This window comes from Chlorocebus sabaeus, chromosome 20 (assembly GCF_047675955.1).
Source record: "Chlorocebus sabaeus isolate Y175 chromosome 20, mChlSab1.0.hap1, whole genome shotgun sequence".
NCBI lineage: Eukaryota > Metazoa > Chordata > Mammalia > Primates > Cercopithecidae > Chlorocebus > Chlorocebus sabaeus.
Genome location: NC_132923.1, coordinates 18,716,391 through 18,742,521, shown reverse-complemented (window position 1 = coordinate 18,742,521; position 26,131 = coordinate 18,716,391). Strand labels below are relative to the sequence as shown.

Sequence of the window (26,131 nt, the reverse complement as noted above, 5' to 3'; positions counted from 1 at the left end):
AGCCTGCTTTATAGGCCCGTAAGTATATAGAAAATGCTTTGGCTTAAAATACAGTCCTTTAGGTTTTCTAATCAACACCCAACTTGTATGTTTCTATCCCAGAAAATAAATGATAAATCCAGATACTAGCTATGAATTATCATTTGAAATTTTAAGTATAAAAATGTTTCTTAGTGTCTTTCACATTTTCTGCTATCCATTTTTTTAAGCATTAAGATGAGTGATGTAGAGTTCAAAGGAAAAATACTAAGATCATTTTCTACTCCAGCAATCTGCAGTAAATACAAACTAATGTACTCTTTTCTCTTCCCTGTATTCAACAATTTTTGTATCTATGATCCAGCTGCTCCAATTACAAATCCTCTCTGTATAACAGTCAAACATGAAATTTTATTAGCCATTAGATCACATTATACACTTTACTCTGCACATAAGGGAAAAAAAATTATAGCTAAAGTTAGAAAAATGTTAGAGAGAAATTGTGTTGCAGTATTTTTATTTTGCTGTATACACATTGCACAATAATTAGGGAAGAATAATTTATTTCAAACTGAATATAACTTTCAAATATATCCCCTGGTTCATGAATAAAGATATGCAATCAACAACAGTTAAACAATGAGCTTGATGAGCTTTTGGCCAAGTGTGTTACTTTTTTTTTTTCCAAAAATTACTAAGGTGAAACCATGAATAAACACAATAGAATAAACTGATGAAATTCACGAATAGTCCTTTGACTAGTGCTTATGTAACAGATCCATAAACGCATCTATAAATAATAACATTATCAGATGATGCTCTTAAAAACATTATACAAACTTTTAGAAAAATGAAACTTTTGGCAGGGTAAAAACTACTGAGATAGGCTACATGATTTACAATTAATTCTAAAAGTGATCACCAATAAATTCTTCTGGCTCTGTGTGGATGGAAAGCCATTCAATCTTAAGAAAATTAGGTAGAGGTATCTGTTTTAAATATAGTAGAAAACTTACAATACAAATGAAATTGGTTCCGAATTCACAGCGGAGAGATCTCCCACCGAAATGTTTATATGGGGAAAATGTCTCTCTTGGGACAAACCCTTTTCCTAACGTTATCATAGGGAAAGGATGTTAAATGATATTACCAAGTTTACTAAGATTCACTAATTTACATTAATATCTGGTAATGACAGGATGTTGTGCTCATAAGTCCTGCTCTACAGAACAGTTAATATACCATACCAGGTGAGGGAGAACTTCTGGTACTTCTTACCCTGGCATCATATTCAAGGACAAAAGGAGGAAAGTCGATCTGTTCTGGTGATATGGCAGAAAACAGCTGGTGGAGGCTGTCCACATGGTGGATTTTGTCCTTCAGTCCTGAGACAGAAAAGGTGGTAAAAAACCATGTTGACACCTGATTAATAGAAGAGAAAAAATAATTTAAGCTAGTTGCCATAGTTAGAAACATAAACACAATTTGGAAAATTTATAGTAGATAAAAACTATATTTCAAAATCTTAAAATAACTAGTGTTTTTTAAAGTGCAATTTGAGTTGTGCAATCATCAGTTTAGTTGATTATTAATAATATTAAAAAGAAGAAACAAGGATAACACTGACTAGAGACTATAAGAAGAATGAGCTTTGTTTCATGAAGCTTTTGTTTCCATTACATGTATATAAGTTCCCATGCGTGCAGTGTGTTAGTGCTGTACTACATGCTTCTTACTGTGGGTTGTAGTCAAAACCGTTGCATTATTTGGTAGAATAATTGGTGTTCCAGTCTTCTGAAAATGGTTAATTATCTCCAAATCTCACACTGTGAATTTTTCAAATGAGACTGAAAAGAAAATTTGTGCCAATATTTGGGACTTATATATTTTCAGCTGATGCTTGGCATGAGTTTCTTTCTTGAAGTCCATCAAAGTGAATCACTTGTAGATGTGATGTCATCTTTGTTCATTTCACCTGACAACATGCAATCCCTCTCTAAAAGCTAGTATGCAAAATTTGTCGGTTCCCCAAAAAAGGATAAAAAATTCTTGATACCAAACAATACTGACATAAACCAGTAATGGCTTGAACTTAAAAATTATTGTTTATCTAAATTGGCAATCACAAATCAGTCCATGTTTATCAACATACTATACAATAGTCCTATGAGGCAGGTATGATACTGTTGCTATCCCCATTTTACTTACAGAAGAAGGTAATGTATGTAGGAAATAGCAAACTTTTTTGAAAAGGACCATTATAGTAAATAGTACAGGCTTCTTATAACAACATTATCAGAAAATTGTTCACAAGGCATGCCTGAAGGCCCTTGGAGCAGTGCAATATTGGAGGCAGGACAACATGAAAATTAATCAGGAGGCTGCTGTGTCATTTCAAGTAAAAGCTGACAGTGGGATGAACTAATGTAGAGGCAGTGGGAATAAAGACACAGACATAAATTTGAGCAATTGTAAACACACAGAACTGATGCAACGTGCTAGGAGATGAGGTAGAGAAAGTGCTCCAGAAAGGCTCTCTGGTTTCTGGCTTAGGCACTTGGGTAGGCGGTAGTCCCGTTTACTAACACGGAGAACACAAACAGCAGTTCGGGAATAGGTGGAAGAGGAATACATGAGGAGTTCTGTTTAAAAATGTTGGACCTCAGGGTCCTATAAGATACCTAAGTAGAGATATCTAATCAGTAGTTCAATACCAAGGTCAAAGCCTAAGAACGATAATGATGATGATGATGATGATAATAATGAAAATGATGATGATAGCTTACATTTACTGAGCACTTATTATATGTCAGGTAATGTTTTAAGTATTTTACATGTATTAACTCATTTCATCTTTCAGTAACCCTAAAAGATAGGCGCTATTATTATTCTCATTTTATAGGGGATAAAATTAAAGCATAGAGAAATTATACTACTTGCCTGAGATGACAAATTGGTAACTGGTAGAGCTGGGATTAGAACCCAGGTCATCTGAATCTTGAAACCATAGTTATAAACATTACGCTTTATTGCCTCCCCAGATATATATTTGAAGATTGCATATATTTTGGAGGGTCACTGAAGAAATGGGGATAAAAAAGGTATAGAATTAAAGATGAGGGTGGAGAAACATGGAAACACTAACACTCAAAGGATGCAAGCAGGAAGCCAGGGGCAGTGGCTCATGCCCATAATCCCAGCACTTTGGGAGGCCAAGGTGGGAGGATTACTTGAGGCCAAAAGTGTGAGCCCAGCCTTGGCAACACAGCAAGACCCCATCTCTATAAAAATACAAAATAAAAAAAATTAGCCAGGCATGATGGTGCATGTCTGCAGTCCTAGCTACTCCGGAGGCCAATGTGGGAGGATCCCTTGACGCCGGGAGTTCTAGGTTACAGAGAGCTATAATCATACCACTGCACTCCAGTGTGGGTGACAGAGTGAGACCGTCTCTAAAAAGAGATGAGAAGAGAAAGAGAGGCCAACAAATGAGACTGAGAAGCAGCAGCTAGAAGTAGGAGAGAAACCAGGCAAGGTAAATTTCAAAGAAGCCAAGACAAAGTGTGTCAAGGAAGAAGTGATCAACTGTGCTTAAGGCTGTAGGGAATGCAGGTAACGGAGAGAGAGAAAAGTGTCTATTAGATTTAGTGACCCAGAAATTATGAATGATTTTGGTGTGAAAAGCTTCAGCTGGCACAGCAGCAGGATAACCACACTGGAGTAATTTAAAAGGTACATGAGAAATGGAGATGGTGAGCATAGAACAAAGATTATACTAAACAATTTTGGTTGTAAAGTAGAGGAGAGAAAAATAGATCTTAGCATTTTTAAAAGTTGATAATTTGGATCCAGCAAAGCGGGAGAGGAGAAAGATGCTAACCGTTGAAGAGAGTTTTCTAAGGAAATGGAAATATACTCTGTAGTTTACAGTCTGGGAAAAAATGCCTAGATTCAAATCTAGCCTTTGCTACTAACTGTTGGTTATCTTGGTTCCTTAATCTCTCTAAGCATCAATTTCCTTACCAGTATAGTGGGACAACTACTGCTAATTATTTCACAGGTATACTGCAAAGCTTAGGCAAGATAATTCACAGGAGGAATGGGCAGATAGCAAGTGCTCAGAAAACTTAAGCTAATGTCATTACTACGGGATCCACAGCACAGGGAGAGGGGCTGCCTTTCATTAAGAAGGACATTAATGAAATGTGTTCATTAAGATGGAACACATTTTTGTGACAGAGAAAAAGGGGGCAATGATAAGAACAGTTAGCAAGTAGGTTTGGAGTGGGAAGGTAAAGATAAAGAGCTCCTTACTGATGACTTCTATGCGTGAAGAAAGCAGTACAATTGATTATTTCAAGTTTAGGTTTTGATGGTCAGGTACGATGAAAGGGTAAGAGGTCCTAGGTTAATTTTGGGTGACTGACAAGAGTGGATGAAGTGATGAAATGTCAGTTTTTAGCTTGACAGAGAAGAAAATAAAGGCAAGATGATATTTTCAGAAAGATTAAAAAGACCAAGAGACTAGATGTCTTGATGAAGTCAAGATGTAGGCTTAGGTAGTGGGAATATAATTGTGAGCAAGACTGCTATATTCTAGCCCTCATGAATCTTGCTGGCTCATGTACAAGGAAGAAAATTAAACATGCAACTAAAATAAAAACATAACAATGATATAAGACTACAGAATCTAAAGGGGTTACAATGCAAGAACAGCTACTAGCTGCAGGATTGGTCAGGGAAGGATTTCTATAGGAAGTAGAGCTGAGACCTGAAGGTCAAGCAGGTGGTAGCCATGGGCAGAGGAGGTAAGTGTATTCTGTAACAACAGCATAAACAAGGCCCAGATGAACAAAGAGCAACAAAAGAGGCAGGGACTGATGGGCTAATGGCTTATAAGGGTTGCCCACAAAGGCGTTGGAGTCACATACAACCAAAACATCAGGACCACAACTCAAGGTCACTTAGAAACCAGGAAATTAGCAGTCACAATGGTGACAGCAACAATTAAGTTGCTGAGCTATTATCTTAGTACTCTGGGCAGGTAGGACACATAAATTCTAGATTTAGACAAAGAGAAAAATACTGTACCTTTGAACGAAATGTGGGATGAACAAAATAAACAGCCTTCAAATTCCTCTTGTACCTGATCCAAAAATAAAATGACAAAAAAATTAGTATAAGTTCATGCCTAAAACCAACTACTATCATAGACTATTAACTACTTGCCTAGGTATATAAACATAATCAGAGAAAAATAAAGGCAGTTATAATTTACAGATTGAATTTTAGGTGAGAGTCAAAAACAAACCAGAGAACATTTCATTTTTTAAAGTATCTGTTTTATAGGAGATATTAAGTGCTTCTGTCAGCTGAGCTAGAGCCACCTATAGGTAGGATAAAGTTAAGCACATTTGTATTTGACAAATTTATTGTGTGTCATTTTTTAATATGATGCTAGAATCTCTGGGATCAGAGTTAAACAGCAGCTAAATCACTTAAAATTAGAGCAAAAATGTAAACTAAAAGTTTCAATGGTCATATCACAACAACTAGCAGAATCTGCTGTGTCCCAGAAATTATAGAGGCCTACTTAAATTCTCCTAACAATTATATGAGCACAGTACTATTACTGCGGGTATTTTAGCCCTCCCAAAGTCACCCAGCCATCAAGTGGCAGAGCCAGGCAATACCGCTCCAGAATCATACTCCTATCCACGATTCCATCTGGCCTCTCTATGTGTGCCTGAGACTTTTTTCAACAGTTCAATAATCAACATCGGGTCATGTGAGGTTAATTGGAAAGGACTTCAGAGAAATAGTACAAACTATTTCACAGCTGAGGCCTGTTCCACATTAAAGAACTGGTTAGTGGTAGAAGCAGAACTACAGTGGAGTGAAGCTTCCTTTCATATATACAACCCACATTCAGAGAAAGCTAAAAAGGTGTCTATTGGGTAATGAAAGCTTTAATATTCCTAAATAAGATGAGATTTAATGGGAGAAGTAGGATAGCTGGAATTTACAGTAACTTGCCTTCTTTGTACCCTAACTGTAAAATGGGCTTCTCGATGCAATCCACACAGACATCGTGATGCTACAAATAACAAAACAGCTAACAGGAGGGTTGAGTGCCACTTTTCATTCAGAAAAAAATGTTAATAAGAAAAAATGTAAAACACTACATTTCATCTTTGCTACAGTGGGGTGTCATATATTTTCTGGTTAAAATTTCCATTATTGGCCGGGCGCGGTGGCTCAAGCCTGTAATCCCAGCACTTTGGGAGGCCGAGACAGGTGGACCACGAGGTCAGGAGATGGAGACCATCCTGGCTAACAAGGTGAAATCCCGTCTCTACTAAAAAAATACAAAAAACTAGCCGGGCGAGGTGGCGGGCGACTGTAGTCCCAGCTACTCGGGAGGCTGAGGCAGGAGAATGGCGTAAACCCGGGGGGCGGAGCTTGCAGTGAGCTGAGATCCAGCCACTGCACTGCAGCCTGGGCGACACAGTGACACTCCGTCTCAAAAAAAAAAAAAAAATTTCCATTATCATTTCAAGGGAAATATGCTTTAATGAAAATAATTTTCTAGCTCCAAGTCAGTAACCTGGGTTCAAGTCCAAATTCTGCATTTACTGTTGTGAGACTTTGGGCACATACTTCACCTTGCAGAATGTCAATATCTTCCATTTTTCAAATACAGATAATATCTCTCCTAACCAACTCCTGGGTTAAAGGATCAAAGTAAATAATGTTTATAAATGTATTTTGATAAGTATAATACATCATATAAATAGAAGGTAGTATTTTTGTTATTTTATACACAAAGATTGGTAATGTAAAAAGTTTACATATGAATTTACTTTAATGCAAAATAAGTTTCAGTTAGGGAGGGTCTCCTATGATTGAAATATCTAATTTATGTGTGATAAAAGTCTTTCTTACATGAAATATCCTTTCACAGAATACAAAGCAATGTTTGCCACTGCTTAATATTAGAAAAGAAAGAAACTATTTCCCCTTCATAATTTGCAAAAATAACTAACTTGACATCAACAACATCGTAGAGTTTCTTCAGGAAGTCAGAGTCCAGATGATTGTATTCGCTGGTCAGTGTGTGAAAATACACTAATACATACTCCTTCACAGCAATGTGGTCCATCACATGAATGAAGTATAAGAGAGCCTAAAATAAAAAAGGGGGAATAAAGGTGAAGATCATTTTGAACAGTAGTCTATTTCACAGAGGCCAAGAACAAAACAAAACAAAACAGAAAATTAACCTACTCTTTGCCCTAGTCATTACAGATGGATAACTCAGAGTGATAAGTATCCATTCTCTTTAAAAAGATCTCCAGGAAAGTGAATCATCCCAGTGTTTAATAATTCTCATAAGTGCTACAGTACAATTCCTTTCTGTCTTGTTCTAAGTGATAGAGCAGAACAATCAGTCTCTATCCTCTAAAACAATTCTTCATATACTGGAAAAAGTTCTTGGATCAACGATCAGGTTTTCCCTCTCTAGGAAAACGATATCAAAATCATTAGAAGTAGAATTCTATACTTTTAATAATTTTTGAAGTTTCTGCTTGAATTCAATCAGTCTTTGCAGTCTGTACTCAGAAATAGACTCATGGCCTGCACATAACCAAGAATTACTATAGAAAGATAAAATGAGTGATGCCTCACATGGTTCACGTTGAGAGCTAGTATTTTTAGATCTTTAGTGCCAATCTGAAGGAGGACATTGAGAGCAGGTTGAATCAGTAGATGGCAATAGGTTGGGAAGCATTTCAAGAGCTCTGAAAGATTCAAATTCAATGTGACCCAGATCGGTTATAGAAATATTCCATTACAAAAATGATGAATTTAAGAGAAACACTAAAAGCAAAACAGAGATACAATATAGGCAGGGCCAGTATGACCCAGTGGTTTAGCTGTAAACATTCACATAGAAAAAGCTAAGAGGTAACAACTGAGGGATTACTATAAAACAAACTGTTTCCCAATTCCTCTTCAGATGAGTCCTTGACATTAACATGGTTGGATTAACATGGACTAGGATCTAACCGCTACCAGAGCAGACAGAGAAGGGTATTAAGAAAACACAGTATCTTTCCATTCATTACCTGCTTTGGTAACAATTATTATTATCATCACCTATTTCAGTATTTTACAGGAAATGATATATCATGAAAATCCAGAACCCCAGGCAAGTACACACCAAAATCAAATGCAAGGATTTATGGCTTTATTGGTATTAATCAAATTATTGATTATGAAAATGAATGTCACACTGATTATTAAGAACATAAATGATTACAGATAGAAACATACTAATGGTATAATTTTCATCAGTTATTCCCTCCGTGTGTGTGTGTGTGTGTGTGTGTGTTTTGTCTGTTCGAGACAGGGTCACTCTCTGTCACCCAGGCTGGAGTGCAATGGCATGATCTTGGTTTTGGAGATCTTGCAACCTCTGCATCGTGGGCTCAAATGATCCTCCTGCCTCAGTCTCCCAAGTAGCTGGGACTACAGGAATTGCCCACCATGCCTAGCTAATTTTTGTATTTTTCATACAGATAGGATTTCACCATGTGCCCAGGCTGGTCTCGAACTCCTGGACTCAAGCGATATGCCTGCCTCAGTCTCCCAAAGTTCTGGGATTATAGGCATGAGCTACCACACCTGGCTATGTGCATATTTTTATTATTCTTTATTATTCTTTTTTCTCCTCTTACCAGATTGCTGCTTCATCCTTTCTGTCCATTCTCCAACCCCCACCCTAGGGCAATTAGGATACTCCTTTTTGGCTTTGAATTCAACTTAAGTTTTTTTCACTATATAACCATATCACTGGTATCACTATATATGACGAAAAAATGTGAAAGACAAATTCTCCCCCAAACCACGAAATCCCTTTCCTTATTTTCCTTGTTTCTGTGCTTAAAAACAAACAAACAACCCAGTGAAGGTCAATGTAGATACAAATTAATGTATCACTGTTTCTCCTATTAAATTGTATTCTAAACACTTCTCTACAGTACTTGCCTCTATAACCATAATTTATAAGGGTCACAGAATATCCTATTTGAATGCACCGTAATTATCTGTGAGGAATTTAAGTTTTAACTTGTTGCTACAAATGACCCTGCGAATAATATGCCAGGTTCGGTGCTTTCACAGTTTTTTACCCAAACAACAGTGACTGAGAGTCTGAGGACTTAGCCAGAAGTAATTATCAGCTTTTGTCCAACTGGTTTATCTGAAATTCTGTGTAATTCTGCATTTTTAAGTATACAATTTTTTTTACTATGGTTAATAATTACTGATCAGTTCAAGTTATTATCCTTTGAAGTCAGTTCCTAACAAAACTGATATTCTAAGATTCTCTATATATTTATCTTGTGGGTTCAATTGTTCCTTGTATGAGTATTCTGATTTGATTAATGTCAGGGCCTATAGCTACTTCCATACTTTGGGTTATTTCCTTAGTATAAGTTTTCAGAAATGGAATTAATGGATCAATGGGTGTGATCACTTTTATAGTTTCATCTTTGATGACAATAATTATTTAAGAGTTAAGGTACCTCATTTTAATTCACCCTTTTTGGACTACTAATCACACTGAATATTTTCTTATTTTTATCTACCAGTTCCATTTTTCTTTTATGAATCATCTATTTCTGTTCTTTGCCTCCAAATGAAGGGATTATAGAAGTATGCTATCTTGGGTAAACTACATTTCTGTTTTTTTCTCTTCTAATAGATACTCGAAAATTAATTTTTCTTTTTTCAAAAAAGAATTTGATTACACAATAATAATACAAAATGATTCCAACCACTTACTAGTTACATCATATCCAAAACAAAGCAGCAGTGGTTTTGGAGATCATATTATGGTACTCCAGTATTTTTATTTCTTGGACAGAGAAAAATCAAACCCCTAATTGAACTGAAATGATACAGGTCCACTCACAGAACCAGGTCTGCTCCTCTGTCAGTGATACACAATTCAGCCGTGATTCACATTGTAGTCCTTGATTCCAAATTCATATACAACTTATTTTTTCAATCAACATTATTTGTAAAACAGAGCCTTTTTATGGCTTACCTTGTCCATATCTATTAACGTTACAGGAATGTTTCTTCCAACTACCACCATCACTGTTCGACCACAGTTATCAACACCTATAAACAGGAAATGTAATCAGCACCCAGAAACTTCATTCCAAGAATATTATTTGTCTTAGGCTCTGACTTTATAAAATATTCTATGTGAACTTAAAAGATTAAAAACAAGGAAGTATAAGTTGCTCAAATTTCATCTTCCAATTTTTCTACTCTGCAGATGACAACACCTTTTTTTTAAAGCTTCATGAGGGTTTTGATCACTGCCCTTTTAAGAGAAGACCTCTTAAAGATTTTAAATCAAGAACAGCCAAAGATCTTTTAAAATGTTTTATTATTTTCTAGAGACAGGATCTTGCTATGTCTCTAGGCTGGAGTACAGTGGAGTGATCATAGTTTACTGCAGCCTCTATCTCCAACTCCTGGGCTCAAGCAATCCTCCTATCTCAGCCTCCAAAGCAGCTGGGACTACAGACATGCACCACCACGCCTGGCTAATTTTTTCAGTTTTTTGTAGAGATGGGGGTCTCGCTATGTTGCCCCGTCTGGTATTTAACTCCTAGTCTAAAATGATCCTCCTGTCTCCACCTCCCAAAGTGCTGCGATTACAGATATGAGTCACCATGCCCAGCCCCCAGAAACCTTTTATAAACAGCTTTTTGCTTAAGCTCACTACAACTTATTAATAACATTAGTGATCCAGGAAAAACTAAATAGCACTCAAATCTGAAAATTACTAAAAAGTACTGTCTGTAAAAGAAATAGAATGGAGAAAGGGTGGGAATCTGGGAACTTTCACTCTCTCCATCATATATTTATGTAAGGTTTGAATTTTGTAGTAGCAAGTATATGGTACTTGCATTAAAAGCAGAAACATTTTTTAAAAGAAAAGGGACACTAGCATGAAATCAAGTTGGCTAATGCAGAACTATAAGTTGAAAATTTTATAGATTGGGATGTTATTTTTAAGATCTTGATGACAGGCAAAACTATCTTCATTAGTACAAAACCATTTTGTTCATAGATACAATAAATGAAATCAGAGAAAAATGAATTCTCAAATAGCATGATTGGTAGGGCTCTAAATTAGTGAAAGAATAAGTTACCATATATTTAAGCTCACCTGTTTGGTATAAGGCTTTTAGAGAAGCAATATCAGACAGATCCTCAGATCTTGCTTGACATAACCAGCGATTATAACTAGGGAAATAAATGATATAATCATTATAATAAACCCTTGGAAATTAAATTTACAAATGGGACCAATTTTTGATACCTTTCCCTGACCCTAAAAATTTTCAAGTATATATTTCATTATAATTGGGAAGGAGTTAAAGAAGCATTAAACTATGTAGAATCTCTACTACATGTTATTGATAAAATAAACACAAATGAATTATTGAGAAAGGAAGGTGTTCATTATTTTAAAAATCCTTATGATTAAATGAAGATTGTACAGGTAAATGGCTAAGATACCAAGTATCCAAACTAACCTTGTTTTAAAACACTATTGTTTTCCTTTACTAAAAACATGCATAGAGAAAGTCTAAACCAATGGCAGAGCTCCAAAACAGATGCTCACTCACTCAACAAGGATTCGAGTGGTTACTCTATGATAGTTACTGAGAATACTATCATGAAAGGACATGGTTGCCTCCCTCAAGAAGTTAACTTTTCAGGGGAAAAACAGGCAAGTGCTGTACATGTTATGTGGGATCACAAAGGAGTTGGGTAAATTTATCTGGGAAGTTCTGGCATATTTAATCATCAGTTAAACGAACTAGTTGTAGTGATATCCCACATACCAAATCATATGGACTGCAGTTTGGCTCTGGCTTTGGCTAAGACGATGTTAAAGCTGGAAGAGACATTAAAAGACCTTGCAGAGGGAAATGACATGCAAAAGATTAATGGTCAAGTTCATCTCAGACTTCCCAGCCTATTAAATGGTAGAGTTGAATGTGAAGTTGCACTCAGGTCTCTAGATTTCTGGAAAGGTCAGTGCTTTTTCTACTGTATCATACTAATTTCTTGAAATTAAAAGTGCCACTTACTTGATTGTGAACAAGCTTTCAAGACACCTAAATGTATGAAAAGAAACTCTGAAGTGTCTAGATCACATATGGCAATATCCAGTAACAACAACATCAAAAAGCTTAACTAAGAGAGGGGAGATGTGGCTTCTAATCCTACCGCTTTTGGTGCAAAATACTGAAGTCATTTACCTTTATGGAATTCAGTTTCCTCACCTGCAAAATGGTGTTCATATGGGAGGGGCACCTTTCAGCTATAAAGTACAATTGCACAACTAAAAATATTTAATGGGAAGTCTATCACATACAGACTGAAATCAACAAGCGACATGCCTGTTAGTTACACAGATATTGTTACTGCTTATGAAAAACATAGTGGCACTGCATTACTTCTATAGACTGCCTTCTCAAATTTGTGATTTACCAATCTATGCAAATTGAAAAGTCAAAGACAGTAGCTTTTAATTTTGTTTCAAAATATAATTTCAAAGTCAAGAAAATGCCTATGTTTATTGTAGTTCTCTCTAAATCATATGCACTATTCCCTATTTTCACACCATCATTTCCTATTTACACTAAATCAAAATTTTATTTCTTAAAACATTTTCTTTGACAAATAATGTACATAATGTTTGATATATGGATACATTGTAAATTGGGTGAATCAAGCTAATTAACACATCCATTGCCTCACATATTTATCCTTTTTTTTTTTTTGGTAAGAATAGTTGAAATGTATTCTATTATCAATTTTTGGGTATATAACACTTTCTTATTAACTACAGTCACCATATTGTATAATAAATCTCTTACTCCTCTCGTCTAACTGAAATTTTGTATTCTTTGACCAACATCTCCCCAATCCCACCCCAATACCACCAGCACACCTGATAACCACTTTATTCTGTTTTTCTGAGTTCAGTTATTTTAGGTTCCACATGTGAGATCATGCTGTATTTGTTTTTCTGTGCTTGACTTATTTCACTTAACATACTGTCTTATATCATTAGTATGAAGGTTAAAAGACAAAACTATTAAAAATAATAGCAACAATAATTTGTTAAGAGACAAAAATAATATAAAAATGTAAATTATGATATAAAAAATGTGGGAGTGAAGAATAAAAGTATAGAGTTTATCACGTTTTTAAAAATCATTCTATTATATACTTTCCAATTGTTTATAATGAGACTAAACAGCAAAATATATATTACATCCTATGGGCACCACAGGTCCTAGCACAAAGCACAAAACAGGAATTCAATTAATACCTATTAACTTCTATACTCTGTTCATGTATCCATTGGCTCATTTTTCAAAGATTTATTGAATAAATGCAGTGTTTGCATCATAGTAGGTACTAAATTCTTTGCTAAATGAAATAATAAACGTGAGTATTATGCAAGATATTTTCGGGCCTGAGATGAATAAAAAAAGGCTCTTGAGTTTAAAGTTGCGTATGTGAGACAGACATATTACAGTACAAAGAAAACTAACTTTGTAATAAGAACAAGACACTGTAACCAGAAGTCTAAATACTCCATCAATCAAATATGTATGCTGAGAAGGGGACTGGTGGTGAGGTAGGAAGTGGAATGAGAAGGAGTAGAGTAGAGGCAAATTCTAGATATGTTGTAGAAACAAATGCTCCCTTCTTGGTATCCCCAAAGACTTCTACCATGTTCAGTGCAAGACTTTACACACTTATTGGAATGGCTATTTCTATCACATTAGACCACCAGACAGAGAATATGTCATATTTGTCTCTGTATTTCCAGCCAATCCCTAGGGTAGTTCCTGACACTCAATCTCTATATCTCTATATCTCTATTTCTATCTCTATCTCTATCTCTATCTATCTATATTCAATTAACTCTGAAAAAAAATTTTTTAAACTGGAACTCAGGTGTACAAAATGGAATACATCATCCTTAATTGATAACACTCGCATAGCTGGTATATGCATGGTCCACTTAGAAGACTAGTTATATAATTATTCATCTTTAATGAAGTAATAAGCACCCTAAAATCTACCACTGTAACAAAAATCAGCACTTTCATCTAATCATGTGCTACTTCCCACCGTTATCTGGAATTCCAGGTTAATCACTTATTGCTTTCCTTTTTATATCATTTTAAATTCAACTACATGTAGTCAATGTAAGACATTTTTTGTTTGTTTTTAACTATTTAAAAAAGCTTATCATACTGTATATAATCTCTTGGGTCTTATGTTTTTGACTTATCATATTGCTAACATTCATCCATATCATTGGATTTCAATGTTGTTGACTGATTTGGACAATTACAGGCTGAACATCCCAAATCCAAAAACACAAAATCTGAAATGCTCCAAAATCCAAAACTTTCTGAGTGCCAACATGACAATTAAAACAAAAATGCTCAATGGAACATTTCAGATTTTGGGGATTTGGGATGTTCAACTGCTAAGTATAATACAAATATTTCAAAATCCAAACAAATCAGAAATCTGAAACACTTCTGGTTCCAAGAATTTTGGATATGGCATACTTAATCTGTATGTATCATTTATTCATACTAAACAAAAACTATAGATGTTTTTCATTCACTCTCACTGATGGGCACTTGGGCCGTTTCCAGGGTTTTGCTATTGTGAAGACGGCTACGATCAACTTATTTTGTGTGTCTCCTGGTATACATGTGCATGATTTACCTTGAGTAGATACCAATGAGTGAAAGTGTTAGGTTACAGGGAATGTTTAATTTTAGGAGATAAGGACAAACCTCTTTTCCAAAGCATTGCACCAAATTATACTTCTATTAGCAGCATATGAGATTCTGTGAATCTCTGTCCTTGCCAACAGAGATGCTTTAGTGTTAGATGCTTTAGTGTTTTCCAGTTGGACAGGTTAGAAATGGTAAAGCATTTCTCCAGTCAGTAATGAGGCTGAGATTCTGCTCATGTTGACTTGATTCTTTCTATGAGATGCCTGTTCCTATCATTTTTCCATTTTTTATTGGGTTATTTGATTGTTTCTCACCAAGTTGTAGCTCTTTACACATTCTTGATGCTAATCATTTGTTGTGTGTTTTGTGAGTATCTGCCCCCATTCTGCAACTTGCTTTTCACTAAGCTTGGCTCTACTTTCTAAAGTTCTTAATTTTAATATAGTCAAAATTATTTTTTCTTTGGTAGTCAATGCTTTTCACGTGCTTAAAAAAATCTTCCCTTTCTCTAAGGTTTGAAGGATACTAACTTAACTTCTTCCACAGGTTTCAAAATTTTTTAAAATTTAAGTCCTTAATCTATCTAAAGTTTGGGATTTGTCCATAGTGTGAACACAGAAATAGTATAAACTCTAAAATGTTTTAAACCTTGATTGATGAATAACAACTTGAGATCTAAAGATAGATTTTAGTTGACAAAACCTCTATGAACATATTCATGGGAAGAAGTTTATAGTTTACATCAGATTCTTAAAGGGGTCATGATTTTTAAAAGGTTAGAATCACTGCTGAGACACTGGTCCTGTTCTGGTTTCTAAGGACCATGCAGCAACTCATGATTGCAATCTTCATCAGGTTTCTTCTTTATTCTAATTAAGTCTCTGCCATTCCCACTATAGGTTGTGTAAGTCTGATTATTTAGTCATAATTTTAAACAAATCAACAGTTGGGAAGACAGAGTAAAAGCAAAAGATTGTTACTCTTCTCACTCAATAGACAATACCCTCTTTTTTTTTCTAAACTTCATTATTCAAAGAATATTTCATGTTTTCTATTACATTTCTTATAAACAGTACCTCACGTTTTGCTATAGTGTTTTGTTTTGTTTAAATAAAGACATGGAATCTTTTGTTCCAATCCAAAAATCAAAGCAAAGCTAAAAGGAAAATATGAACTCAAAATAGTTTCTGGGTTTCCTACAGGATATTTCCCAAATATCCTATATAGAATATTTTCTTATTCCAAATAAACAAACTTTTCTATTATTTTATGGGTAAACATAATAATCATGGATAAATAATAATAAAAAATATGTCAAAATGGCAGAAAAAAGTAGCCACTAGAGTGCTCTAAAGGCAGAAATACTAATTAGTTTCTCAATGGGTTGCAACCAACTGAGGTTGGACACTGTTCTCACAAAGCTAATATAAGCCAATTATTTTCCAGTTAATAAATTACCATCCACTTGTACGGCCAACAGCTGAATGACAAAACAATTTTAAACTATATCATTCTTAAAAGACTAATAACCAACCCATCTGTGTAAAATCATAGCCCAGGAAAAATTCTGTCTTTGGAATTAACACAGGCTTTCCCAAACCTTATACAACGGACCCATCCTAGATTTAGTTAAGATCCTTGTTGTATGCTCTTATTGACCCTGCACAGTAATTTAAACAATTTAAACAATTATTCATATAACTAATTAGTTTAACATTTTTCTCCTCATGCTCCATGCAGGAGGGTGCTGTATCTGTCTTGCTTGTCACTTTATTACTAGTAGTATCCAGCACAACATTTGGCACATTGTAAAAGCCTATTAAGTATTTAATAATGAACAAGATAATGCTTTTGTTGAGAAAAATGACATAAGGGTCACAGGCAATTGAATCTTAAGCCAGTCAAGTAACACTAATAAAAAAGGAAATAAAATATTCCTGTAAAATAACTTGAAGAGTTTCAAAAGCAGTATTTTTGAAAAAGAATATCTAGGTTGATTCCTAATTTTGGTAAGTAAACTAATGTCTACCTTATGATACACCCAAATCAGAATCACAACTGGATGACAGACCTGGATTAGAAAACACGTCTAATTTTTCACATGTTAAAAACAATTATTTTGAAGAGACACTGAGGTGGCAAGGCAGTGTTACGAAAGGAGTGACATAAAACTATTGCCAATCCATGTGACCTTTAGTTTTGTTACTGATGGAAGAACTGAAGGCTTTTGAAAAGATATTTACTAACTAAAAACTTACTTACTTTTACATTTGTTCAACTTAAGTAATTAACATAATCAACAGAAGCCAGACTTAATATGTGAAAATAAAAGCCTGATTCAGAGATATCAAGAGAAAGAAATTTTTAAAACTACAACCTACAATCTCAAATATGGCTGAGCATGCAAACAGATGACTATATAGCTTAGTTATATCATAAACTCCTCAACAAACAGCCATCAAAAACTTTTTGGTCTCAGGACCAAAATATATCTATATAAAACAAAGACATTTTTATGTTTTTATAAATTATTGTGTCATTTATATGTACCAGTTCTCACATTAGAAATAAAAAGAGAAATTTTAAAAATATTCATTAATTTAAAAACAATGAAAAACCTATTTTGTGAACATAACCTTTTTTTAAAAAGTTGTATTTAGAGAAAAGAGTTGTATTTTTTAACTTGCAAATCTCTTTAATTTCTGCTAGATTCTCATATGTGCGTTTGCATTTAAATTACTGCAATATCACATACTGAGTGACCTCCAGAAAACTCCATTGAACACTGTGAGAGAATGTGAATGAAAAAGAAAAATACGTCTCAGTAACATTATGATTTTTTCTTTTCTTTTTGTTTTTTTTAAGACAAGGTCTCTCTCTTTCGCCCAGGCAGGAGTACAGTGGTGTGATCACAGCTCACTGCAACCTCCACCACCTCCTGGGCTCCTCAGCCTCCTGCGTAGTTGGGAACAGAGGCATGCGCCACCATGTCTGGCCATTATTTTTTTCTTAAGAGACAGGGTTTCATGAACTGAACTCAAGCAATCTAACCTCCTTGGCCTCCCAATGTGCTGGAATTACAGGCATGAGCCACCACGCCTGGCCACATTATAAAAATAGTTTATCAGGTTCCCTGGATCACACTTTTGAGAAGAAAACAGAGTATCAGGTTCCTCCCTGGACCATACTTTTGAGAACTGGTTATCACTGTTAAAACAAAATGGCAAGAGACCAATTAGCTTAGGGTTGTTTCTGTACCAGGAACCCTTACATAACCATATCACAACTTAACTTAGAAGAATCCCTTGTAACTGATTAATTTTAGAAACAAACAAACAAAAAGCAACTAAACTGAGTTTCAGCCAATCACAAATGGCAAACTAGCTGGATCATACCCAAATAAGGCAAATGCCTAGCTGTAGCCAATCAAGTAATTTCTCTACTTTGCTTCTGCAATCATCCTATAAAAGTCTGCTGCTCATGCTGCTATAGTGAAGTTCTCTGAACTGCTTCTGGTTTTGAGTGCTGTCTGATTCATGAATACTACTTTGCTCAAATAAACTCCATTAAGTTTATTTTTTCTAAAGTTTTTAACATCACTCTGAAGTAGTCTGCTTTATAGATACAAGAGAAGACCTCATCTTCAATCATCACAGACACTGGGCACATAAATGGGAAATCAGAAAAATCTTTTGGTCAGACATAGCTCCTTACTCAAGCAAATAGCTTTGGGAGCCACAGGTTATGCTCTTCTCCAAGCCTGCAACTATGTGTTGACTTCACACACACAACCTGACTGCAGTTCTGAACTTCTGTCTCAATACCTCTGACATCTCAAGGTAGTGTGGCTCATTCATGGACTTCCAGAAGATGGGGAGTACTTTATCTCTGTGTACTTGCAACTAGAATATTTTCTTGTAGAATAAGTGTTCATTGTTTCCTAAACAAAATGGAAAAAGTCAACTGTGTTACAAATGTGACTCTCAAGATCAAGGTCCTCTACCAATACAAAGGATAATGCTTTACATGCTATAGGACTCTTTTCCAGAAAGTGTGGGATCAGTGAATATAAATGTATTTTAATACTGGCTTAAACTAAGTTACTAAGTAAAACTAATCAACTCACTTAGAAAAACAACAACAACAACAACAAAACCAGCAACCAGCCCAAAGATAAACTTAGAACTTCCAGATATCTGTACCATTTCATGGAAAAATGAGTTAGGTATGTACTAAGTTTGTGTGTATTTGTGTGTTTGTGTGTGAGCGAGAGAGAGAGGGAGAGAGAGAAAGAGAAAATGGACAGAAGAGAACAGGTTGACTGATTTGAGAAAGGTGATAATTATGTGGTTCTTTGTATGTGAATATAAAAAGTCTCTAGTCCTTTTCCTACTGCTCTGACATTGGCTTGTGTAAGTGGGTTGAAGGTGAGTAGAGAAGGGAGATATGCTACAGAGGCAACGTTGAAGGATCTTCCTTAAGTAGCTGTAACTGTGGGCAAGCCACTCCGTGGGATCAATTTACTTCATGTAACATAAAGGAGTCACACTAGGTCAGTGATTTAGGGCCCAAAAGGATCATCTAAGAAACTTCAGAAAGAAGATTTCTGAGTCCTTTCCATGGAGGACAGGAAGTTTGATATAGGAAGTTTGGTGTGGGGCACAGATTTTTAACAAGCACTCTTAGTGATTCTAATGCTGATAGACTGTGGACCCCATTTTGGAAAACTATTAACAAATGATCATCAAAATTCCTTCTAACTATAAAGTACTGGTGAGAGATCACAGACCAGTGATTTTCAAAGTGTAGTCTGTAGACTCCTAAAGAGATCCTGACGTGCCTTTAGGAGATTGTAAGATCAAAACTATTTTTGCAATAACATTGTTAGAGTTTTTCAATGCATGAACACTTACATTGATAGTGCAAAAGCAACTGATGGGTAAAAACAGCTGGTAATAGCCTTACCACAAATCAAGGCAGTGGCACCAATAAACAAAAAAGGCCAGCTGCATTTAAGAATGCCTTCGATGGAGAAGTAAAGATTATTAATTTTATTAAATCAGTTCTTGAGACCTCATCTTTTTAAATGCAAGACAAAATGGGAAGAACACATAAAGCACTTTTGCATACTGAAGTGTGAGGCTGCCTTGAAGAAAGTCGCTATGTGATTGAGTTGTGAGCTGGACTAGTTGCTTTTTTTCATGCAGCACCATTTTTACTTCAAAGAATGACTGGCAAACTATAGTTATTCAACATGAATATCTGGCAGCTGTTTTCCCAAAAATGAATAAAGTGACCCTGACATTTCAAGAAAAATAACCAACAGTATTTGTTGCCAACAATAAAACTTGAGCTTTAAAGCTTTAAATATATATATATTTGAAACATTTTTATTGTCATCAGAAGCTTGGCAGTTCCTAATATTAAATACTTTTCTGATGAGATTGGTGATACTGTACAATTGATACTAACAAATATAATTTTTTGATACTGTGTAATGAAATGTGTCAATATTTGGAGCTCTGAATAATTCAATGAATCGATACTTTCCAAAAAGCTAATGTATCATGTTATAAAGCCATGCTATACATTCCTATTATAAAATCTGTTCAAAGTACAGAACAACACATTTTAATATAATGGAATTCAAAAATTCATGGATACAATTTGAGATTCTGCATTACAACTATATTTTAAAACACTACTGTTTATCAAATTCTGGTATGGTATCAAAGAATATTCCAATTATTTTAAAAGGCTATTAAAATACTCCTCTATTTTCCAATTATAATCTCAGTGAGGTCAGATTTTCTTCACATACATTAGTCAAAACAACTTATTGCAGCAGTTTGAATGCTGATATAAGAATCCGGCTGTCTTCGATTCAGTCAAACATTAAACAATTTGCAAGACTAAAAAAAAAAACCACTATCTTTCTCATTAAATTAAAAAATAGTTACTTTAAAATAAATACATAATTTCTCATGTGATAAATATTGATAGATATAACCCATAAAAACAAAAGCTCTCTGGGATCTTCAACAATTTCTGAGTGCAAAAGAGACTCGATACTAAAGAAGTCCCAGATCCCAGTAATGTGAGGAGACCAGGCACCGCATTTAATGAAAAATGTCCATCAGATGAATCTTAAACATATGGCCAAGTTTAGAAACCACTGAAAGTATCATTTGACTGTGACTACTTCACTTGGAAAAGCTGTTCCTTGGTGCCCCCTAGTGGCTCATATGCTTTTGTTTTTTAAATTAAAATCAGACTAAAGGAAGACCTGGGATTGAGGAGACACAAAATACTAATTCTGTAAGGGACTCGAGAGATCATGCAGTCCAACTCCCATTTTATCAGTGGAGACAGATAGCATGGAGACATCATTATAATACAGCATGAAAGATGCTATGCTATGCTTTGGGTGAGAACAGGGTAGGAAAAAAAGCATACAGGAGGTGGCATCTATTCCAGACTTTGGAGGTAGGTCTCCAGAGGCAATTGCTTTTGAAATCTGGATAGAAATTGAAGGATGAGAGTAGCCCATTCAAAAGGAATGGCAAGTACCAAAGCTCAAAGATAAAACAAGCCATGATTTGCTCAGTACAACAGTGAACAATTTTAAGAGCTTGACAAGTACCAGGTTCTGTGCTAAAGCTCATTACATTACCTCATTTAATGCTCACAAAAACCCTATGAGGTGCTAACCCTCAATCAACCCTATAAGGTAATGGATAGTAGACATTTATAGTTTTCTTTTTTTTAATTTTCTTTAGACTTTTTTAAAAGCAGTTAGCTTTACAAAGACTGGATCTTTAGGAAAGCTTACCCAAAAGTACAAAGCTGCTTCTACGTTTTTAAAAGGATTTATTCAAAATTGCTTTAGAAGACATATGGAAGAAATGGAATGGTTTGGATGTCTTATAAGGTCCTTGGGATAAGTCAGGGAGAAATACAGCTCTTTTAAATTTAATTAAACTGTAGATTATGCTTTAATTATAAACATAGTAGAGCTAAATAAAAGCTTTATAACTGCCTTTCCCTTTTCCTAATTTCTCCTTTTAGAATATAAACCTGTATTGTGGAGGCACTACAATTATAGTAGACAGGGTAGGAGGTCTGAAATCAGACATGTATCTGAACACTGGTTTCACCACATATTAACTGTGGCCACTGATAGCTTTCTTAACTTTGAGTTTTTGCACCTCCAAAGTGAGGACGATCTCTTCCTCACTGATTGTCATGAAAAATACATTGGAATGCATTATGTATACACGTAGCTCATGCATCAGATGTAAGGTCCCTTTCCTGCTTCTGATGTCCTTATGTATCTAACAGTCCTGAAGGGTTGTCTTACTTTCTTTGATGCTGCTTCTGCAGAGCTGCCTCTGACAATTGTCCCTGAAGGATCAGTTTTCTTTGCTTGTCAATATCTCCTTCCATTCGAGCAAAAGCGTGAGAGCCAATGAAAGAGAGATCAACTCCCAAGCCTTCATCCTCCTCTTCTTGGTTATCTGTAACAAAAATGCTACTATCAACAGAGAGCTTATGCTAAAACTAGACAGTAAATGAAACAGATTGTGAATGCTGTAGTAAGGATGACAGTGAGGTAACTCAAAAAACTGGGGTCAAGGTTATTTTTGAGAATGAAACTGTAATCAGATTTAGGCATCTGTAAAACTGAAATAATGAAAGAAACTGCCTGTCCATGTGTGACAAAGGTTTAGCAATATGTGAAATCCAATCAGGGTGACCTGGGTGTAACCCTAGGAAGAAAAGAGTAGAATGTAATCACACACAAAAAGACGGAAGTAATTAGATTGTATCTGGGTTTAACGATGGCTCATTGCACAGCATCTGACAAAAAAGAAGTATAAAAAACAAGCATTTAGGAAGGTTTATATAGCACTGTTGAAAGAGGAAGCATTTGATTGCATAAACCTCAGCTGTTCTGTCAGGTAACATCCCAAGATGGATGTACCAGGATCACAGAGTATGATCCACATTCCTTAAGAAATATTTCAGTTATAATTTAGCATCCTGGTTTTCTACACTGTCATACAAACCTAGTTATTTTGATCCATAAGAGTTACAGTTCTCACTACAAATTAATAAATTAACTTTCTAATCTGTCCACACAACCACTGTGAATTGGATGAGTAGAAGTCAGTCTCTTGGGAACAGATTATCTCTTAGTGTGGTATTCACTGCCTTGGTAGATCTGTTACGCAAAAACAAAACAAAACAAAACAAACCCTGTACCATGGGGGACATTCCCAAGGCAATGCCAGCACTTGAATTCCAACCTGGTGGACAATCAGCTGGAGTTTCCCCATGTCTACTTCACTGCTCCTCAAACTGACAGGCCAATAGATTGGAAAGGCCTGCTTTCATTAAAAACACCCCTTAAGTAAAGCTTGGTTACACATATTTTAACAGATTTAACATTCTACTTGAAAATAAGAATGCTAAGGTGTACATCTATCACAAAAAGTATCTTCTGAGATATGAATGCAAATCAAACACTCTGGGAATGGTAGATAGAAGAGAATCTTTTAGCAAATCAATGAGTCTTATCTACTGTCCAGCACTCAAAGTGGTTTTGCTGTTCACCACTCATTATCTCACTAAATGCATTTTATGAAAGAAAAACTTTATGGTAGTCACAGGCATGAGGATTTCAAAACAACTCTTTGCATTATTTCAAGGATATACTATACTGGAGGCCAAAGTACATGGGCACCCCTTCAGCAAAGCTTGGTTTCCAGATATTTCTCATTTTCTGATGCTAGACCACTTATAATTCCCTCCACTCGATGAAAGTCTACGTACTTGTGATAAAATCTTGAGTTGCTTCCTACCAATTTTGGCTTGGTGATCATTTTTAAAAGAAATATTCACCCTAGGAATTTCATAGTAATTCCCTAAACTGCTGGATTACAAGATTCGGTCCCAGCACTGAAGCGTGTGAGGCGTATCTCCACAGAAGGGACTTAAGACCTTAAACATGTACACACGACCATCACTACAAGATGTCACACAGAGTAGATTCAGAAGGTCCCCATCCTAACATATTCTACCTACTGCTCCAACCTACGACAGTACATAACCCGAAGAAACAAAATGAATGGTTATAATATTCTTGTCTTAGTATTTAATGTTAGGTATGATTTTTAGAGGATACTGAAAGCTGTTCAAAATGTTAGACAATAACGTACTTTACTGTCTCAACAGTGTCCTGCATGAAACTATAACCTCCATCAGGGTGAGAATGTTGTTATAGCCACCTCTTAATCTCCACTGTCTAACACAGACTTGACATCTATCTATCTATCTATCTATCTATCTATCTATCTATCTATCTATCTATCTATCTATCTATCTATCTATTATTTGTAATTTCAAGAATAGAACTCGAAAACTTCTACTCTGGTCTTGATAGTAGTGTCATGGTAACAGAGAGCTTTCCAAAGGTCAAGCTGAATCTCTTACTTCTTTGGTGATTGGTGCCTTATCTTTGCTCCTTAAGAGGGAGATTTAAAAAGTTAGAGCTCTAGAGCTCACCTTCTGGAGCGCCAGGTTTCTCGCTTATTCTAATCTGTCGTTCGGGTACCACAGGCTCCCCTTCTGCATTTCCAATATCTGCAGGTAGGTACGGCAATGACCGATTCTCCTCTTTTAATGACCTTGGGAAGTACAGAGGTAGCAGCTTTTGGTAAGTAGCCTGTGTCAGAAAAGCAAGACATTCTGTGAAAAATAGCACAAAACACAGAAGACCTCAGCAGTACTTAGCTGAGCTGTTCATACACCGTGAAGACAACCTCCATCAAGAATAAAGACTTTACGACTTCTGAGCTCAGACTAGATACTGTCCGGAACCCTCAATCAGCTTTTGTGTTAAAGATAAGGATATTGTTATCTAGTCAAGTTAAATGTGATGCCTGCCCATCCTAACAATTTCAGGTCACTGAACCTGGAATGCATAAGTCCTGCCACTCCTGTCCCCATCCGCACCTTCACTTCCTAACGATACCAGTCTCTCAAGATTTGGCTCAGATGCTAGCTACTTCCTTAACCCTCCGTGTGCCATCAGGGTCCGTTCAACCAGGTTTAGCTTCTGAGTTGTTTGTGAAGGATTTCTCTTTCATGATATTTATTCTTTCTTAAAAATTTTTTCAAAGAACAAAGATGAACTTTACTTAAAAAAAAAAAAAACAGAATAAAACTCATCTTATCTTGTAATTCCCATATTGATTGGTCCACTGGACTAATAAATCTGCAATACATTAAAGGCATGTATGCTCTTATTTGTCCTACATCTTGAAGCATTTTGCTTTTTCATCTTCCTAGGAATCGTTTTCTCATTACCTAGAATTACTCATCAATTATTACAAACTATACTAAAAAAGACAAACAAAATAAAAAGAAAAAAATTATGGAATCACCTATGACAATGAACTCATTCAAGAAATCATTATCTTTCAGTTTCACATTGTGTTGCCCGTAGCAAAAAACTGAGATAGAATTCACATACTATAAAATTCACCTTTTTAAAGTATACAAGTATACAATTCAGTGTTTGTTTTTGTTTTCTTTTTTGAGATGAGTGTTGCTATGCTGCCCAGGTTCTTCTCAAATTCCTGGGCTCAAGCATTTTTCCCATCTCAACTTCCCAAGTAGCTGGGATTACAGGTGTACACCACCAAACCCAGTTTCAGTGGTTTTTTCATATACAATATTCACAAAGGAGGTACAATCACCACCACTATTTAATTCCAGAACATCTTCATCACTCTAAAACCCATCAGCAATCATTCACCATTCCTTCCTCTCCCACCCCTGGCAATTACTAATCTTCTTTCTGTCACTATGAATTTGCCTATTTTTGGACATTTCATAAAAATGGAATACAAGGCCAGGCACGGTGGCTCACACCTGTAATCCCAGCATTCTGGGAGGCCGAAGCAGGGGGATCACGAGGTCAGATCGATATCTACCTGACCAATATGGTGAAACCCCATCTCTACTAAAATACAAAAAATTAGCCGGGCATGGTGGCACACGCCTGTAGTTCCAGCTACTTGAGAGGCTGAGGCAGGGGAATCACTGGAACTCAGGAGGTGGAGGTTGCAGTGAGCTGAGATTGCACCATTGCACTCCAGCCTAGTGACAGGGTAAGACTCTGTCTCAAAAAATAAAATAAAATAAGATAAAATAAAATAAAATAAAATAAAATAAAATAAAATAAAATAAAATAAAATAAAATAAAAAAGGCC

At 35.6% G+C, this 26,131-nt stretch overlaps 1 protein-coding gene across 5 annotated transcripts in view; it reads right to left on the bottom strand.

Moving 5' to 3' along the window:
• GDAP2 (ganglioside induced differentiation associated protein 2) overlaps nucleotides 1–26,131 on the bottom strand; it is a 69,209-nt gene that overhangs the window by 16,757 nt on the left and 26,321 nt on the right. For 4 of the 5 annotated variants that reach the window (XM_007977385.3, XM_007977386.3, XM_007977387.3 and 1 more), the window contains exons 7-13: nucleotides 24,420–24,579; nucleotides 22,213–22,369; nucleotides 11,234–11,310; nucleotides 10,094–10,170; nucleotides 7,026–7,165; nucleotides 5,071–5,125; nucleotides 1,258–1,401 (exon numbers count right to left, since the gene is read on the bottom strand). In XM_007977385.3, the coding sequence (XP_007975576.1) occupies nucleotides 1,258–1,401; nucleotides 5,071–5,125; nucleotides 7,026–7,165; nucleotides 10,094–10,170; nucleotides 11,234–11,310; nucleotides 22,213–22,369; nucleotides 24,420–24,579 (810 nt within the window). Of the gene's footprint in view, nucleotides 1–370; nucleotides 1,402–5,070; nucleotides 5,126–7,025; nucleotides 7,166–10,093; nucleotides 10,171–11,233; nucleotides 11,311–22,212; nucleotides 22,370–24,419; nucleotides 24,580–26,131 lie in introns of those variants that run through there. The other variant, XM_073008449.1, reaches the window with a different exon arrangement.